General features: G+C 39.3%; 2 protein-coding genes across 2 annotated transcripts in view; one reads left to right on the forward strand and one right to left on the reverse strand.

The window, feature by feature from the left end:
• Positions 1–14,112, reverse strand: part of LOC126355014 (heat shock 70 kDa protein 4) — a 65,701-nt gene extending 51,589 nt beyond the window's left edge. Inside the window, exons 1-5 of the mRNA XM_050005154.1 lie at positions 13,644–14,112; positions 12,909–13,107; positions 6,416–6,538; positions 5,744–5,977; positions 1,642–1,886 (exon numbers count right to left, since the gene is read on the reverse strand). Of these exons, the coding sequence (XP_049861111.1) occupies positions 1,642–1,886; positions 5,744–5,977; positions 6,416–6,538; positions 12,909–13,107; positions 13,644–13,759 (917 nt within the window). The 5' untranslated portion in view covers positions 13,760–14,112. The remainder of the gene's footprint in view (positions 1–1,641; positions 1,887–5,743; positions 5,978–6,415; positions 6,539–12,908; positions 13,108–13,643) is intronic.
• Positions 14,062–18,168, forward strand: part of LOC126355013 (serine/threonine-protein kinase PLK4) — a 237,555-nt gene continuing 233,448 nt past the window's right edge. Inside the window, exon 1 of the mRNA XM_050005153.1 lies at positions 14,062–14,435. Within this exon, the coding sequence (XP_049861110.1) occupies positions 14,394–14,435 (42 nt within the window). The 5' untranslated portion in view covers positions 14,062–14,393. The remainder of the gene's footprint in view (positions 14,436–18,168) is intronic.

The following is an 18,168-nucleotide window of genomic DNA, read 5'->3' on the forward strand; positions in this document are numbered from 1 at the left end:
ATGCCACATCTGATGCAATGCTCTACTGCACACATCACAAATGGATTCATAAGCACAGCTGAAGAACATTTATTCAAACCTCAAGCACCTAAATTATTTCATACATGACAAAGTAGGATCTGCAGTCACATGTACAAGCCATGAACTTAACCTTCTTAGGAGGAACATTTTCACAGAAGGATCCATACTACAGTCCTTACATCCTCTCTGAACACAGCGAACAAAGTTTAATATGCAACACTATGTTAGTGCACAAGTTTTGATTGGCGCTGGGTCCCAATGGTAGAAGCCCATTACGTTTTCATGAGGATTGTGACTGCTATATCTCCAAGCTTGTCGTAGGTCTGAAGGGCCTTTGTTAGCATTTAAAGTTTTGTTCAACAGAGATCTCACTTTTTTCTGTTTCAGTGATTTCTTTGACTTATCCCTCTTTTTTTTTTTTTTGGCAGACAAAAACAGTTCCAATGCCACAAGATATTCAACTTCAGTTCCATCGAAAACTGCGAGAATTGTTTACCCCAATTTCTTCTTGCCAGTTTCTCATCCACAGTGTGGCCAAAAAGGGGGGATGTATTGAATTCTTATATTCTTCTCCATGAGGCAGCTGTATTGGCTGAGCTACTGGTATGGCCCAGTTTGATCCATTTTATTGTGGGTCACTTACCCTTGTGCCATTAACTCTGACTGAAAGCCATCTGCAAAGGGGTGAACATCTACTCCTCAGCATATATGAGGAGTCTGCAGCTTGGGCATCAGCAGCGAGATACCTGTGTCATCAAGGGCTACAACTGTGTGGTAAATAATAACAGTCCACCGATGGACTGATGATCACACTGGATATCGTGTGCAAAGCTAAATGCACTTGAATAAGAGATGCAAGAAGTCTGCACACAGTGGATTGATTGTGCAACCTATAAGGTTTGTTTTCCCAAATGGATCCCAATTCTTTAAACTTAGGAACATGGGTATCAAACCCTGCAAGGTGACCATACGTAATTCAGTCAAAGTAGTAGGGCGATTTTGTGAGGGTTGTTCTGATAAGAGTGGAAGCTTATCCTGGGATAGGACTGCTTTCAGTCACCTCTCACAACAGGTGGGAGTTACTTCGAGCTCAATCGAACTCCCAAAATTGCAGAGGAGGAGGTGGGTGATGGTGTTATAAAACAGAGGTTAGACAAGCAACAAGAAAAAGTAAGTAATAGTGCAAATGCCAAGATTTGTGTCTGCCAGTCACAATATACTCACAAACAATCTGTGAGACACTTAGTTTCCATAGACTGTGGAGACCTCTTGTGAGTAACAAAGCATTTTCCACAAAAATGTGTTTTAAAAGCAGATGTATCTTGTATGAAATTCTGCATCAGAGAGCAGGAACACCATATGGGAAATGTGGCACTGCCTCAACATTTATTCTACACCAATTTTTTTTGCCGATTTCTAAGGAGTACAAGTCTGTGAGTGTTTTAACTTCAATCTTGGCAGCACATTACAAATACTGGAGAAAATTATACGTAACTTATAATATTTGTTTCCTGGTATATTAAGCTAAGTAGACACACATTTCTGCACTCCACGAACAATCAATATACAAAAATGACCATTTAAATTAAAAAATGTATACAAAACAACAGCAAGACTCACCTATTCATTGATGCCTGAACATCTTTATCATCCATGAAGCACTCTATATTCATTGGAAGATTCATAGAATTAGCAGACATTTGTTTCTTCAGTTTTTCAACTTCTGTAGTGAGGCGCAGATAAGCTCTGGGATTATTACGTGGATCAATTCGATAACGCGATTGAAAGTCAACACAGAAATGATTTGCTAGTATCTCATCAATGTCCCTGCCACCAAGTTGTGGGTCTGCTGCACTAGCCAACATCTGTAAAGGAATTCAGAACACTAAGAAAACTTGTCTTTTATTCAAACAACTTGAATCCTAAACAAAATTTACACAACTGAGAATAGTGGCAATAACAGTAGTTTTACTCTTGCAGAATGCCTATGCATTTGTTTCGTATGGCCTATAGAGCTGTTTTAAATAAATGGGAGATGCTAAGTATTGAAATAATACAAAGCCTTGGTGAATTATTTGTGCAAATACTGCATCATGCAAAATTCATTTTAAACCACTGCCAGCAGTTACCATATTTATACCAATTTTTGAAGTGAATGTTATTGTGGTACTGGTATGTAGTGAACAATTGTAAATGAGAAAAGGGTGAACTGCTGAATGTAGTTTTCCACAAATATTCCTCTGAACACTATTTAGTTCATATTTAACTGAACAGTGCTTTTAGTTACAATTGTTGGCTCCACAAAGGAGTATAGGAAACAATTTGCTTGTAAGTGAGACACTTCAGGGAAAATTGTTCTTATATGCTGAGGTAACTCAATTATTACAACAAACATCCGTCATTTTGCCAGCAAACAACCTGCAGAGATGACACCATCAACAAGTAAGTTGAACATCCCTGATGGCCACTAGCGGACAGTCATGCATGCTGTTAGACAAACCTATGGTGAAACTAGCTCTATTACACTGGCGTTCGTACATGAGGAACATCTAAAAAAGGAAAATTTATCCATGTTGCTCCATACTCTTTTACAATTCATTTACTCAATCAAATTTTAAATCAAACAACCAACAGTCACAACGAAAATACAATTTTAGCATTTGCAATATTATTAGACATCTGGGTACTTCCGTCACATGACAGGATTAGGCCTCTAGGCCTGTGATATCTACACCACTTCAATGGGGGCAGAGGCGGGGGAGTGTTTCTAACTTTGACAAAAACTTAGTGTGACAAAGATGGGCAGACAAAGTAAATTGTTTCTTCCTTACTGACATACTAGATTGAAACTAAGTCATGGTTAAGCTCCTTTAATACCTGTCGCACTGTGTGAAACTTTCAACATAAGACTATACCTCTTCAAGAGTATATGATGACAGCATTTCAAACAATGGAAAATCCAGGATGGAATGTACGAATTTTGTTAAAAGGAAAGTTGCTACTCACCATACAGTGCTGAGTTGGCACAACAAAATAACTGTTACAAATATAGCTTTCGGCCAGTAAGGCCTTTGTCAAAATTAGACACCCCCCCTCAAAGAATGCGGCATCAGTATCTCTGACCATATCAAATCTACTAATCACCAGAAATACCTCTACTTCAACAGCTGTCACCCTTTCCATACCAAGAAGTCCCTTCCATACAGCTTAGCCACCCATGGTCATCGCATCTGTAGTGACAAGTGGTCCCTCTCAAAATATAATTAGGATTTCCCTGAAACCTTCACAAACCATAATTATCCACCCAACCTTCTACAAAAACAAATAAATCTCCCTTGCCTTATCTTTCCTGTCTCCCACCACCTCACAAAATCCCACCGTTTGCCAAAGAGGAGCATTCCCCTCGTAACTCAATACCACCCAGGACTGGAGCAACTGAATTACATTCTCCACCAGGGTTTTGATTACCTCTCCTCATGTCCTGAAATGAGAATTGTCCTGCCCACTATCCTTCCCACATCTTCCACAGGTGTATTCTGCCGTCCACCGAACCTACGCAATATACTCGTCCATCCCTGCTCCCAACCCTTTACCTCGTGGCTCATACCCCTGTAATAGATCTAGATGCAAGACCGTCTTATACATCGTGTCACCACCACCTACTCCAATTCGGTCACAAACATCACCTATTCTATCAATGGCAGGGCTACCTGCAAAACCAATCATGTGACCTACAAGCTAAGCTGCATTCTATGTGGGCATGACAACCATCAAGCTGTGTGTGTCTGCATGAATGGCCACCAACCAACTGAGACTAGAAACAAGTGGACCACCCTGTTTCTGAGCATGGTGCCAAATATGACATCCTTTGAATGACTGCTTCACAGCCTGTGCCATATGGATCCTTCCCATCAACACCAGGTTTCCTGAACTGCGAAGGATTTAATGTTCACTGTAATATATCCTACGTTCCTATATCCCTCCTGACCTCAACCATTATTAGTCTTCATCTCATCCCATCCAACCCCTTCTTTGTCTCCATTCCAGCACTACATAGCCCTCATTCCTCCATCACACCCAGTCTTTTTACTTCCCTCTTTTCTGCTATCACCTCTCCCCACTGCCCTCCACCTAACCTCCCGACTGCACATAGCTGCCCTACTCTCTTTCCACTCATCCTTGCGCACTCTCTACCAGTATGTCACTGTCCGCCATCCCTAACCTACTATTGCTCCCACTCCCCGCACCCGCCTCCTCCTTAACCCCACCCAGTCGCCACTCCCATCATGCACTGGCTCTGCTGGTCGCAGTGCGGCTACAGAGAGACAGAGAGAGAGACAGAGACAGAGAGAGAGAGAGAGAGAGAGAGAGAGAGAGAGAGAGAGTGCGCGCACGCAATTTTGACGAAGGCCTTACTGGCCGAAAGCTACATCTGCGACAGTGTTTTTGTTGTGCCTACCTACGCCTCAGTGTCTCTGCTATATGGTGAGAAGCAACTTTCGTTTTCACATTGTTATTATGACAGCATTTTAAAATTTTAAATTCTGTAAATTAAATATTGAAAATAAAATTTTTTGTTGCCATTGGAAGCAGTAAGATATGCAATCTGCAACTGATATTGGGTTCTAAGAATTGTATTTTATTTGGCTGGTTGACTTCGGGGAGGGGACCAAACAATGACGTAATTGGTCTCATTGGGTTAGGGAAAGATGGGGAAGAAAGTCTGCTGTGTCTTTTCAAAGGAACCATCCCGGAATTTGCCTGAAGCAACTAAGGGAAACCACAAGAACCCTTAATCAGGTTGGCCAGACTCTAGTTTCAACTGTCGTCCTCCCAAATGCAAATCCAGCGTGCTAACCACTGTGTCACCTAGCTTGGTTTATTTGGCCTTCAGCATGAGTCATTTAGCTGTTAAAAGTTTAGAGAAAAACTGGGAGTTCTTTAACTTAAGACATGGGCATATTTCAATAACATGACTGAACATTGCTTCTTCACTACTGGGTAAACAAAGACAAGTTTAGAAATTAAGCTCTGGAATAAGGAACACCTATCAAGTTTGTAAAATCTTTATTCTTTGAGATCTAAATGATTTCTTAAGCAAAATGGTGACTGCACTCTGTTTATAGTTCTGATGTCAGATTTTAAAATTACTCACTAAAATAAATCTTGTCAGACATCAAAGCACTGCTCTAATGACATTAATCTTGCTCAGTTCTGAGAGGACTTGTTCTTTATGTTGATTGTGCTTCAGACAGGTGAAGATTAAATGATTAATATCCCCAACGCTGAGTTGTTGCAGTCACAGATGACAGAATTCCAAAGTTGTAGACAAAATAAATTAGAAGCAACACTGCTGTGATTAAACCTCATCCTTATGATTGTCAAAATAGCTCTGCGGTGTACAGACATGCTGTAAACCATGGCATTATAATATTTTCCTTTATTTACAAATGTTTCCCATTCCTGTTTCCACTAGGCTCCGACTTCCATTTTAACTTTATGTATGAAGTTGGTGAATGATAACTGAATATCTAAGAAGGCTCCATATAGAACAGCTTCTTTGGCTAACTGGTTTACAGTTTTGTTAGACAAAATGCCTGTGTGAGCTTTAATAGAAAGCAGATAAATAAATGAATTTCTTTAAGAGTATTCTGTTATTTCAAGAGCTTATCGATAACAAATTGATTGCTTTGTAATATAGATCAGAAGCACCTGTACTTACCTTTAGTTTCCCTTTGTGGAAAGCACAAGCAGAAATCTGCAAGGATGCATGGCCACAGTCAACGAAGACCACATTGCGTGGTTTTTCCTCAGGAGCTGGTAGGTCTTGTTTATAAATGCCATATGCTAATGCTGTAGCAGTAGTCTCATTCATTAGCCTCAAGACATTCAGACCAGCAATGCTAGCAGCATCCAGCAGAGCTTTACGTTCAGCATTAGTAAAAAATGACGGAACCTGTTGAGGAAATTTGGTTTACTTATTAGAAAGTTCCACAAAATTATTTCTTGTGATTATGAACCTTGGAAAGTGAGGATTCTGTATCCATGCTTACATGGACTATTTTATCATTGAGTGGAGTGAAATTTAAAACAACATGTATGGCAAGTTTCAGCATGGTCGAAATTCCTGGGGGAGCTAATATCAACCACACTGAGGTACCATAATTATTTTTGCATTCGGGAGATATCAACACTAACATTATGTAAGAGCTGACAGCAACAGAATGCGTTATGCGAGAGTTTTATTGACATAAAAACGTAATTATAGTCTCAATTTGGATACTTAACAGTACAATGTATTTTAGCAAATGTTAGATTGACACTGCTCTTTATTTCAAGAAGTGGAGTTACCTTGCAACAAGTTACTAATTTTAATAATCACTATAAAACTCACCGATATAACACAGTCATTCACTTTAGTTTTCAGTGCCACCTCTGAAATATCTTTCAGTTTGGTAAATAACATTGCTGTTATCTGTTCTGGAGAAAACACATGTTCTTCATCCAAATAATTCACCTATAACAAAAAAAGGAACAATAAAAATCTGAAATACATACTGTTGCATACAACCAAGTGCATAGTTCATTGTTCATATGAATTCAAAGCTCATTTCCTCATGTGCAGCGTGTGAATGTATAGATACCGACAAAAAAAATAGTCAAATTACTTCTGAATTCTCATACACTTCTGATAATACCAACACTCTCTTTATATAAGCAATGTCATCCTACCAATTATCTACTAAGGAGAACACTAGGTGGTAAAAATTCCTGCCAAGGGCCATATTCCCACAGATGACTTATTATCTGCCACCATGTTACTTTATTAAAGCAGAATAACAAGATACTGCACATACCAGTGGACGGATCCAATGTGAACCAACTGTTCAGTGCTGTTTTACTGAAGCTGGTAGAAGTGGAACGTTGTGGTCTACATTAGATCAATAATGTAGACAAGGGTGGTATTTCTGCAACTGACTGGGATACTATCTTCTACCTTAAAGCTCTCCACAATCTATTCAAAGATCGGGTAGCATGAAGAGCTCACTATCCTTAATATTGCAGCTCTGTTGAGTTTCCTCTAAACTTTTGTTCTGCCAGATGGCTTGAGAATTCAAATTTCACATAAAGAGCAATGGCAATCACACCAATACCAAGATATTCATCAAGTGCAGTAACATGTTCGTTATGAGCCTAAGTGCCATTCACCTACAACGCAGAAACTTCCGTGCATGTGCCACGAATCAAAAGGATTCTCAAGCAAAATCTTGAAGTTTTAACTTCCGTACTTACGTAATACCAACACACAAGTAAGTGTCAGTCTAAGCAGATGCTGTGAAACTTTAAAGTGTCACATTGTTCATTTCGAACAAGTAAAGAAATACATGCCTTGGGGGTGGAGATGGGGGGGGGGGGGGGGGGGGGGGGAGAGGGAGAGGGAGAGAGAGAGAGAGAGAGCGCAAGCACTAGGTTTTGATGTGGGAAATAAAAGAACAGATCTTTCAGGAAATATTTGCAATATTCATTATATCATGTGTAATTGTACATACATACAATTTCCACTGTATCACCTGTAATCATTCAGTAGTTCAAACAGAATTCAGAACTGTATGGACTGCCTCAACGCTCATATGATGTCAGTATGCTTGCCCTATTTGGTGTACTTTCTCACCTACCCCTCCTGCCTTACATTTTCCCTTCATTTCGCTCCTGCTTTTGTACAATGATTATCTTATTTCTTGGAATTTCCATGGGAGGAAGAAGTCCATTTATTATTTTTATTTTGTATTCATACTGTATAATATTTTACTTCCAAGTGTTTATTGTATAGGTAATGTGAACTGAAAGCTAGCATATGAATTACATGGAAGAACAGCTTTTTTGTTAGGCTAGCAGATCGTCTTCCATTCATCTAAATAATACAACAGCACTTGGTCTTAAGTTCCAGAAATATTAAGGTCATATTTGACAAAACTGTAGGCACAAAAATTGTTCCCAAAGACTTTCTTGTACAAACACTTTTTCACAACTAGACTGAATAACATACATGTGGACGTGCACACTTAAGCATCTGTCACATTGGTTTATTGGTTGTGGAAGTGCTTATAAATGTTAGCGGCACTGGACTAGTGGCTCGAGTTGACAAGTGCCAGCAATGTTTTAAGACTAAAACTGGAATAGAATGCAGAACTACAACTTAGTAGATATGTTTGCCAGTGATCCACTGTTGAATGTAAAACTAATTTTTTGTGTTGTTGGCAGCTGATTCAGAGAATTTCAATCTGATGCAAACGATTTAGACAGTGGTAAAATTTAATGATGTTCAAAAAAATGCTAATTTTTTTGTCTTTTTATCACTTCTGGATGAAAAATATTCAGACTTCATTTACGAATTAAAATGATAGTCTGTGTGGTTCTAGGGCAAGGCTTTGCCAGGAACACAGGTAGGCTATTCGAGAGTCTTACATTGCCAAGCCTACTATGCTATCACACATGGTGAGATACAGAATGTAGCCCTTAGCAAATCTCTCTAACTCGATATTAGAACTGCATGCTTTTTTAACCAGTCTTTGGACTGAAGACTACAAAATGTTCAATAATGGCACTGGACCTAAAGTATCATTCACAGTTTTTGGAAATTTCTCAAAGTACTACAATGGTGGTGATCATGCCACATTCAATTCTTCTGTCCATTGCTTTCATAAACTGGCGTTTTCAAAGCTATGGCACCAATATACTTACAAGCAACGACCTGAGAAATTCCATGACTATACAAATGTGTGAAAGCCACAAAACTCTTTTCCCCTCCTAATTCGTATCTCAAGTTTAGAGGATAACTTATGGAAGTGGAAAGACGATCAACAGAAATGATGTCCGTTGTCCTGTGCCACTGTATGTTCTCACTGTGTCTGTCAATCATGGCCAAGTTCTATTCATGGAATTCAATCATTACTGCAGCAGCTGCAGAACAGCTAAGGCACTTCTTTTCCTCAAATATTGAAATAAGCTTATCTGGGCCTCTTTGGCTCAAACCACAATATTTTCCAGGTGATTTTTTTGAGGGCAGTTTTACTTTCTTTTTGAAACTGAAGGAATTTGGCTGTCAAGCTTATTCAGCTTTTCTTAAATCGTTTGACAAAATTTTTCAAAAATCAAGATGTGCCATATGCAGAAAAAGAACAAAAGGACCACAAGATTAAAATTCTGAGAATAAACTACAAACAACACAAAAATTAAAAAGTTTTACATTCAACAGTGGATCATTGGCAAACTTATCAACTAAGTTGTAGCTCTTATTTCTGTTCCAGTATGTTATTCCAAGACCTCCACTACAACTGGCACTTCTAAATGTCAACATGAGCCACTAGCCCAACGTTACAGTACTAATGCTTATAAGCATTTCCACAACCACTAAGCTAGTGTGACAGATTCTTAAAAGTGTATGCATCCAGAGATTTGTTATTCAGTCTACTTGTGAACAGGTGTTTGTACAAGAATTGAAATCGTCCAGAACAATTTTTGTGCCTACAGTTTTGTCAAATACAACCTTGATATGTTTGAAATTGGTAAGCGAGGCCAAATGCAGTCGTATTGTTTATGTGAACAGAAGATCATCTGCTGACCTAAAAAACTGTCCTTCCACATAACTGAAATACTAGTTTTCAATCTGCATTACCTCTACAACAGACACTCAGGAAGTAAAATTATATTGTATGAGTACAGAATAAAAAGATAAACAGGCTTCTTCCACCAATGGAAACTCCAAGACATAACACTCATTGCACAAAAGCAGGAGCCACCTGACGGGAAAAAGTAAGGCAAGAGAGGTAGGTGAAAAGGTAAGAGGAGGACACTATAAGGATCTAGATCTACATACATACTCCGCAATCCACCATACGGTGCATGGTGGAGGGTATCTCGCACCACAACTAGCATCATCTCTCCCTGTTCCACTCCCAAATAGAATGAGGGAAAAATGGCTGCCTATATGCCTCTGTACGAGCCCTATCTCTCTTATCTTTGTGGTCTCTCTGTGAAATGTAAGTTGGCGGCAGTAAAACTGTACTGCTGTCAGTCTCAAAGGCTGGTTCTCTAAATTTCCTCAGTAGCGATTCACGAAAAGAACACCACCTTTCCTCTAGAGATTCCCACGAGAGTTCCTGAAGCATTTCTGCAACACTCGCGTTATGATCAAACCTACCAGTAACAAATCTAGCAGCCTGCCTCTGAATTGCTTCTGTGTCCTCCCTCAACCTGACCTGATAGGGATCCCAAGCGTTCTGTAAGTGGTCTCCTTTACAGATGAACCACATCTTCCCAAAATTCTACCAATGAAACGAAGACGACCATCTGCCTTCCCCACAACTGCCACTACATGCTTGTCCCACTTCATATCGCTCTGCAATATTACGCCGAAATATTTAATCAACGTGACTATGTCAAGCGCTCACTACTAATGGAGTATTCAAACATTACGGGATTCTTTTTCCTATTCATCTGCATTAATTTACATTTATCTACAGTTACAGTTAGCTGCCACTCTTTACACCAATCACAAATCTTGTCCAAGTCATCTTGTGTCCTCCTACAGTCACTCAACGACGACACCTTCCCGTACACCATCATCAGCAAACAGCCGCACATTGCTATCCACCCTATTGAAAAGATCATTTATGTACATAGAAAACAACAGCGGACCTACCACACTTCCCTGGGGCACTCCAGATGATGCCCTCACCTCTGATGAACACTCACCATCGAGCACAACGTACTGGGTCCTATTACTTAAGAAGTCTCGAGCCACTCACATACTTGGGAACCAATCCCATATGCTCGTACCTTAGGAGTCTGCAGTGGGGCACCGAGTCAAACGCTTTCCGGAAGTCAAGGAATAAGGCATCCATCTGATACCCTTCATCCATGGTTCGCAAGATATCATGTGATAAAAGGGCGAGTTGCGCTTCGCAGGAGTGATGCTTTCTAAAGCCGTGCTGATGCATGGACAGCAACTTCTCTGTCTCAAGGAAATTCATTATATTCGAACTGAGAATATATTCGAGAATCCTGCAACAAACCGATGTTAAGGATATTGGTATGTAATTTTGAGGATCCGTCCTTCTACTCGTCTTATATACAAGCGTCACCTGCGCTTTTTTCCAGTCGCTCGGGACTTTATGTTGGGCAAGAGATTCACGATAAATGCAAGCTAAGTAAGGAGCCAATGCAGTAGAGTACTCTCTGTGAAACCCAATTGGAATCCCACCAGGACCTGGCGATTTATTTATTTTCAACCCATTCAGTTGCTTCACAACCCCAGGGATGTCTATCATTACGCCCTCCATACGGGAATCTGTACGAGACAAATGGCGGTATGTTTGTACGCTGCTCCTGCGTGAAAGATTTCTCAAATGCTAAATTTAATATTTCAGATTTCATTTTGCTGTCTTCTGTTGCCAGGCCAGACTGATCAGTGAGTGAGTGGATGGAAGCCTTCGACCCACTTACCGGTTTTACGTATGACCAGAATGTCCTTGGGTTTTCAGCAAGATCTTTTGCCAAGGTATGATCTACAATTATGCACGATATAATGGATGCTCTAAATATTTACAAAAGGATCTGTTCTATTCTCTCCCGCACCTCAGTTGAGTAATGTCAGAATGTCTTCTCTTTTGATGTCATCAAAACCAGTTGCCAAAGAAGTGTATCTGCTCATGGTTTGAAGTGGAGTTTCTTAGCACTGGCAATAAATCAATGTGCATTATACAGATCCTGAATGTAAGAACTAAGCAACAGTTTTCATATGTCAGTTAGGGTACAAATGATAAAGTAGAGATTTCTTAACTGGTACTATCAGGTAAGTCAGAAATACAAGTTTTTTCCTACTGCCATTGCTTATCACACGGACAACTTAAGTCAATAACTACTGAAGTTATAGTCTGAAAGGTATGGATAACACAAGAACACACAAAAGTTTGTTCCACTGTAAAATGTCCTTGTGTACTGATGAGTGGGATAGGCAGCTATGACCATACCTACCAGTTAATTTTCAGTCTCTACTGGAGTGTCATACAGCTACTTCGGGTAGATATAGCGGTCAAGTGTGTTTGAGCTGTGATTCCTTGCACGACTGCATGTGTTTTTGGTTTTCGCTGGAAGCTTGGTGAGAAACAATCTTTGTTATTGTTGCCATCTGTAACTCAATGTGTCATCTTTATGGGGATTAGCAATCTATCCTTTTTGTAAGTGTTTATATTCCAACCTGGACTTGACATTACTCCATTAACTTTAACAACACAGCCTAGAAGACTACAATTTATTAAGTGCATAAGGCAACTATGACAAGAAAATGAAATTTGAAACATAATGATTTTTCCATAAATTCTCTTTTATCTGCCCTAGAATAATTTGCTCACCGCCCCCCCCCCCCCCCATGACACACACACACACACACACACACACACACACACACACACACACACACACACACACACACACACACACACACACACAAATCACCATATTTGCAGTTCTTTTCCAGTCACACACTGTTCTTCATAAAATTATTTTCTGGCATAAGTATTAGAACTGTCACAAGGAATTACATCTGATAAAAGGTGATACAATACACTCTTGCAACTAATTGTAATAGTCACAGGAAAAAAAAAAGCACTGACTCTTTCCACATCCCAGAGACTCCTCTCCAAGGGATCTATGGAAAACAAATGTAATGTAAATGGATTTACAAATGAATTGCACTTCATACAAGAGTTCAACGGAGAGAAAAATGGAAAGGAAGTATTGAGAAAACTATGAACAAAATTTCCATAACAAACGCCTCTGGGGAAATTAACACTTATTACATCAAATTTACTCATTTGTGAACTTACCTTAACACCTATTCCGCCATTCCCATGCTGAACAATCCTATATGGTAAATGCTTCACTTCCTGCTGTATGTATGGGTCACTAAATTTTCGACCAAGAAGTCTTTTAAACCCATATATGGTATTTTTCATGTTTGTTACCATTTGGTTCTTTGCTGCGACGCCCAATATGCGATTTTTCCCACTGAATGCGACGCATGATCTGTAAATTAAACAGAAAAACACGGCGACTGAATATCACATCTGTAACGCTCATCGAATAAACAGTACTATATTCTTGACTGTATGCTTTAGAAAATTTTTGAACACTGATGTCAACTACCTTACGAACTAAAAACAACTTACGGCCATAAATATCAATTCGACACAAGAAACTCTCATTTCCCACATTAGCAAACGGACTGGTAAGCTCTAACAGAGTTTTCTTTAGTTGCCTTCCGTAAACGGAAAGCGCCTTAGCAAAACAAGGTGCCACCTACTGTCGGTCTCCATGGCCATGACCATAAATAGCAAAGAATCACTTTCTACCCAAGAAAGGCATATGAAAAATCTTAGGAATGAATCACCTATTACAATAATATTATCACTAGGTGAGTCATTTTTCGGCTCGATTGCACAAGCTCAGGGTTAACCTTGATCTACATTAACTCACAAACCACGATCTGCAACAGTAGGTTAAAACATGACTTTCCCCTGTCAAATACTTAAATACTAGATGTCAGTGACGAATGTACTTACGGTGTTGCTCGCAAACTGTAATCATTCGCAATAGTTTCAATTCCACCAGCTCTTGCCACTGCTATATAACACGATTCGTTGCCAAAATCAATTCCTATAACGGACATTGCGGCCATTTCACAGCTTAAAAATATTTACCAACGCTGTGAAAGCGCAAATACGTTACACGGAATCAACTACCAACAAACAACAACAACAAATGCTCGAGCTATGCAGCAAAAATCCGGCAAATCATCCACCGGCACAGATACGAAATTTCTGGCACATAGAACAACCAACCACTGTCCACTGCGATCGCGAAGACAGAAGAATGTTCCAGACACCAATTTTCAGCACTGGAGCGCTGGTCTCTGTACTGCTTGTTAAATACTCTGGTTCATGGAATCATATATGCGGTAGCATAGATACTGCACCAATTCCAGTAAGGTATAGGAGTAGAGAAGGCTTCGAATCGATGAACTTCTTTGGTGAAGCGTCTTACCTCACTCCGCGCATTTTTAACGAATCAGCGGCTCGCTTACAGCCACGTGACTGGGAGTCTTGATTTCGTTGGTCATTACTGAGAAAAACACAAGAATATGAAATCTGTTTGAAAACAATCATGTGAAAGAGAGAAATTTTTATTTGTTTATCTTTGAACAACATAGTTTTCAGCATTGCTATGGATTTAATATATTTCTACTGGTCGGTTGCAGAAATTGTTGAAGAGATGTTTACTGTGTTTGGGACAAGACTACATTGATTTTTAAAATGTCTCTCGGCGGAAAGTCGGCCTTTGGACAGCGAATTGAGGTCAGAAACTCCACTATAGCTTGCATATATCCTGTTTCACTGCTGTGTTATTCTAGACATTGAATACATGGAGCAGATAGCGAGAAATACCAAGGCAATTGACATTTTTGTGGGGAAAAATTCTTCATATTCTTTTTGAGTATTGCAACTTCTTACATTCATGAAACCGCCAACAATAATTGTGTAGAGTGGTTGGAACCTAAGTCTAACTGTTGTGATTTATGTTTTCTTGTGTATTTTTGTCACATTGAGCACGAATATGTCAATAGTTCCTTGTAAGCCCCATCCTCTCAGTGCTTGCACCCTCCAATACTTACATTTCGTAAACACTTATGTGTAAATGATATTAGAAAGTGGTTTTAAATATTAAAATGTAATTCTGGATTAATGAATCTATTCATACAGTGATATTGATAGCAACCTCAGATTTCTTGCTGGTGAAACAGTTAGGTTGTCTGTGCTAAAGGAAAAGGGCTGAACAAAAATCCAGTTTGTTGTTGCTGTGATTTCATTGTGATGTGTAAATTCACAATATGCTTTAAATGTTCAGTAATATGAAACAGTTCACGCTCTCCTAAATGAGGAAAGTAGTTATAATTACAGTGCCAATGATTCACAATTTGGAGATGTACAAATACTTGCTTGTAACAGTTTGTGGGAGATATGAATGATTGCATAAGCTCAGTCATAGCTAAAGTGAGTGGCAGACTTCAGCTCAATGGTATGCTACTAAGAAAAAGCGAATCAGCTTATGAAGGAGATAATTTACGAACAATTGTGGGGCTCATCCTGGAATATTTCTCAAGTGCATGGGTCCATTAGGACTAACAAGAGAGTGGTGAATCAACACAAAGAAGCATTGTGTGAATAGTCATCAGTTTGTTTAACCAAGTCAGAGTGTCACAGAAATCCTGAAAAATGTGAACTGGCTGGTGCTGGGAGATAGATGTCAGCTAACCCATAAAAGTCTACAGGCAGAATTTTGAGAACGAGTATAAATGAGGAATATACTATACCACCCTAGGCCTAAATGTACATCTACATGACTACTCTGCAATTCACATTTAAGTGCTTGGCAGAGTGTTCATCAAACCACAATCATACTATCTCTCTACTATTCCACTCCCGAACAGCGAGCGGGAAAAACGAACACCTAAACCTTTCTGTTCGAGCTCTGATTTCTCTTATTTTATTTTGATGATCATTCCTACCTATGTTGGAACCATGAAGAGGAGATTAGACTAATTACAGCATGCACGGAAACATTATTGATTTTTTAAGCAATGTTTCCATCCTCCTCATGTGAATGAAATGGGAAGAAACCCTAATAATGTATAGTACAGTACACTTCACTCTGTGTTATGTAGTGTGGATGTAAATGTATAATTTAGGCATGGTAAGGGCCACAGACTGACTCGGAGTAGATGAGAATAAGTAATAATTGTTTTGTAAGCCATTGAATGTGCAGATGAATTACTTACCTTATGATCCAACACTATTACGAAAAGGAGAGTTGCTACTTACCATCATATAGCAGAGATGCTGAGTCGCATATAGGCAGAAAAGAAAGAACTTTTGGCCAGTGAGGACTTCGTTATTCATTGGAGATAGATCACTCTCTTCTTCTTCTTCTTCTTCTTCTTTCTCTCTCTCTCTCTCTCTCTCTCTCTCTCTCTCTCTCTCTCTCTCTCTCTCTCTCTCTCTCTCTCTCTCTCTCTCTCTCTCTCTCTCTCTCTCTCTCTCCCCCCCCCCCCCCCCCCACCTACAACTTATATTTTGTCAAAATGTGGGTTGTTATTATATAGGGCCTATTTTGTTTAAGTCGGTTGCACTTGCAATCCTGTAAATTTATAACTTTCTGTGATTCAAGTTTGATTATTATTTATGAAAAAGCCCATTAGGTCTACACAAAGTACTTAGATAGGGGTATTTGTCTTCCTTTATGCCCTTATTTGTTTCATTCTCCCCTCGTGGGCTTCAAATTTATTGTTGATGACATAACTGTTCATATCGTAATGTTAGATACTGGATTATTCGGTGGAGGTTTTTATAATGTTCTACTGGTGAGCTAATTTATAAAACTAGCTGGAACATGTACCTATAATATAAATTATAATCGGATGTGTGTCACCATGATACCTCTAACACATGGTTCTTCATAATATGATGTGTAGCATGCAACTAACCAACCAGTTTCAAGTAAAACATATTAACTTTTGTCCTAATTATAACTTTTTGGCCCATAGACAGGGTTGTTTCTTTGCTAGTAATAATATCTATGTAAGAACAGAATGCTAGTAGTAGTAGTAGTTATTGTTGTTGTTGTTGTCTTCAGTCCTGAGACTGGTTTGATGCAGCTCTCCATGCTACTCTATCCTGTGCAAGCTTCTTCATCTCCCAGTACTAACTGCAACTTACATCCTTCTGAATCTGCTTAGTGTATTCATCTCTTGGTGTCCCTCTATGATTTTTACCCTCCACACTGCCCTCCAATACTACATTGGTGATCCCTTGATGCCTCAAAACATGTCCTACCAACCGGTCCCTTGTTTTTGTCAAGTTGTGCCACAAACTCTTCTTCTCCCCAATTCTATTCAATACCTCCTCATTAGTTATGTGATCTACCCATCTAATCTATAACATTCTTCTGTAGCACCACATTTCGAAAGCTTCTATTCTCTTCTTGTCCAAACTATTTATCATCCATGTTTCACTTCAATACATGGCTACACTCTATACAAATACTCTCAGAAACGACTTCCTGACACTTAATTCTATACTCGATGTTAACAAATTTCTCTTCTTCAGAAACACTTTCCTTGCCATTGCTAGTCTACATTTTATATCCTCTCTACTTCGACCATCATCAGTTATTGTACTCCCTAAATAGCAAAACTCCTGTACTACTTTTAGTGTCTCATTTCCTAATCTAATTCCCTCAGCATCACCCGATTTAATTTGACTACATTCCATTACCCTCGTTTTGCTTTTGTTGATGTTCATCTTATATCCTCCTTTCAAGACACTGTCCATTCCGTTCAACTGCTCTTCCAAGTCCTTTGCTGTCTCTGACAGAATTACAATGTCATCAGCAAACCTCAAAGTTTTTATTTCTTCTCCATGGATTGTAATACCTACTCCGAATTTTTCTTTTGTTTCCTTTACTGCTTGCTTAATATACAGATTAAATAACATTGGGGAGAGGCTACAACCCTGTCTTACTCCTTTCCCAACCACTGCTTCCCTTTCATGTCCCTCGACTCTCATAACTGCCATCTGGTTTCTGTACAAATTGTGAATAGCCTTACGCTCCCTGTATTTTACCCCTGCCACCTTCAGAATTTGAAAGAGAGTATTCCAGTCAACATAGTCAAAAGCTTTCTCTAAGTCTACAAATGCTAGAAACGTAGGTTTGCCTTTTCTTAATCTTTCTTCTAAGATAAGTCGTAGGGTTAGTATTGCCTTACATGTTCCAACATTTCTGTGGAATCCAAAGTGATCCTCCCCAAGGTCCGCTTGTACCAGTTTTTCCATTCGTCTGTAAAGAATTCGCGTTGGTATTTTGCAGCTTGTTTAACTGATAGTTCGGTAAGTTTCACATCTGTCAACACCTGCTTTCTTTGGGATTGGAATTATTATATTCTTCTTGAAGTCTGAGGGTATTTCGTCTGTCTCATACATCTTACTCACCAGATGGTAGAGTTTTGTCATGCTTGGCTCTCCCAAGGCCGTC

This window comes from Schistocerca gregaria, chromosome 3 (assembly GCF_023897955.1).
Source record: "Schistocerca gregaria isolate iqSchGreg1 chromosome 3, iqSchGreg1.2, whole genome shotgun sequence".
Classification (NCBI taxonomy): domain Eukaryota; kingdom Metazoa; phylum Arthropoda; class Insecta; order Orthoptera; family Acrididae; genus Schistocerca; species Schistocerca gregaria.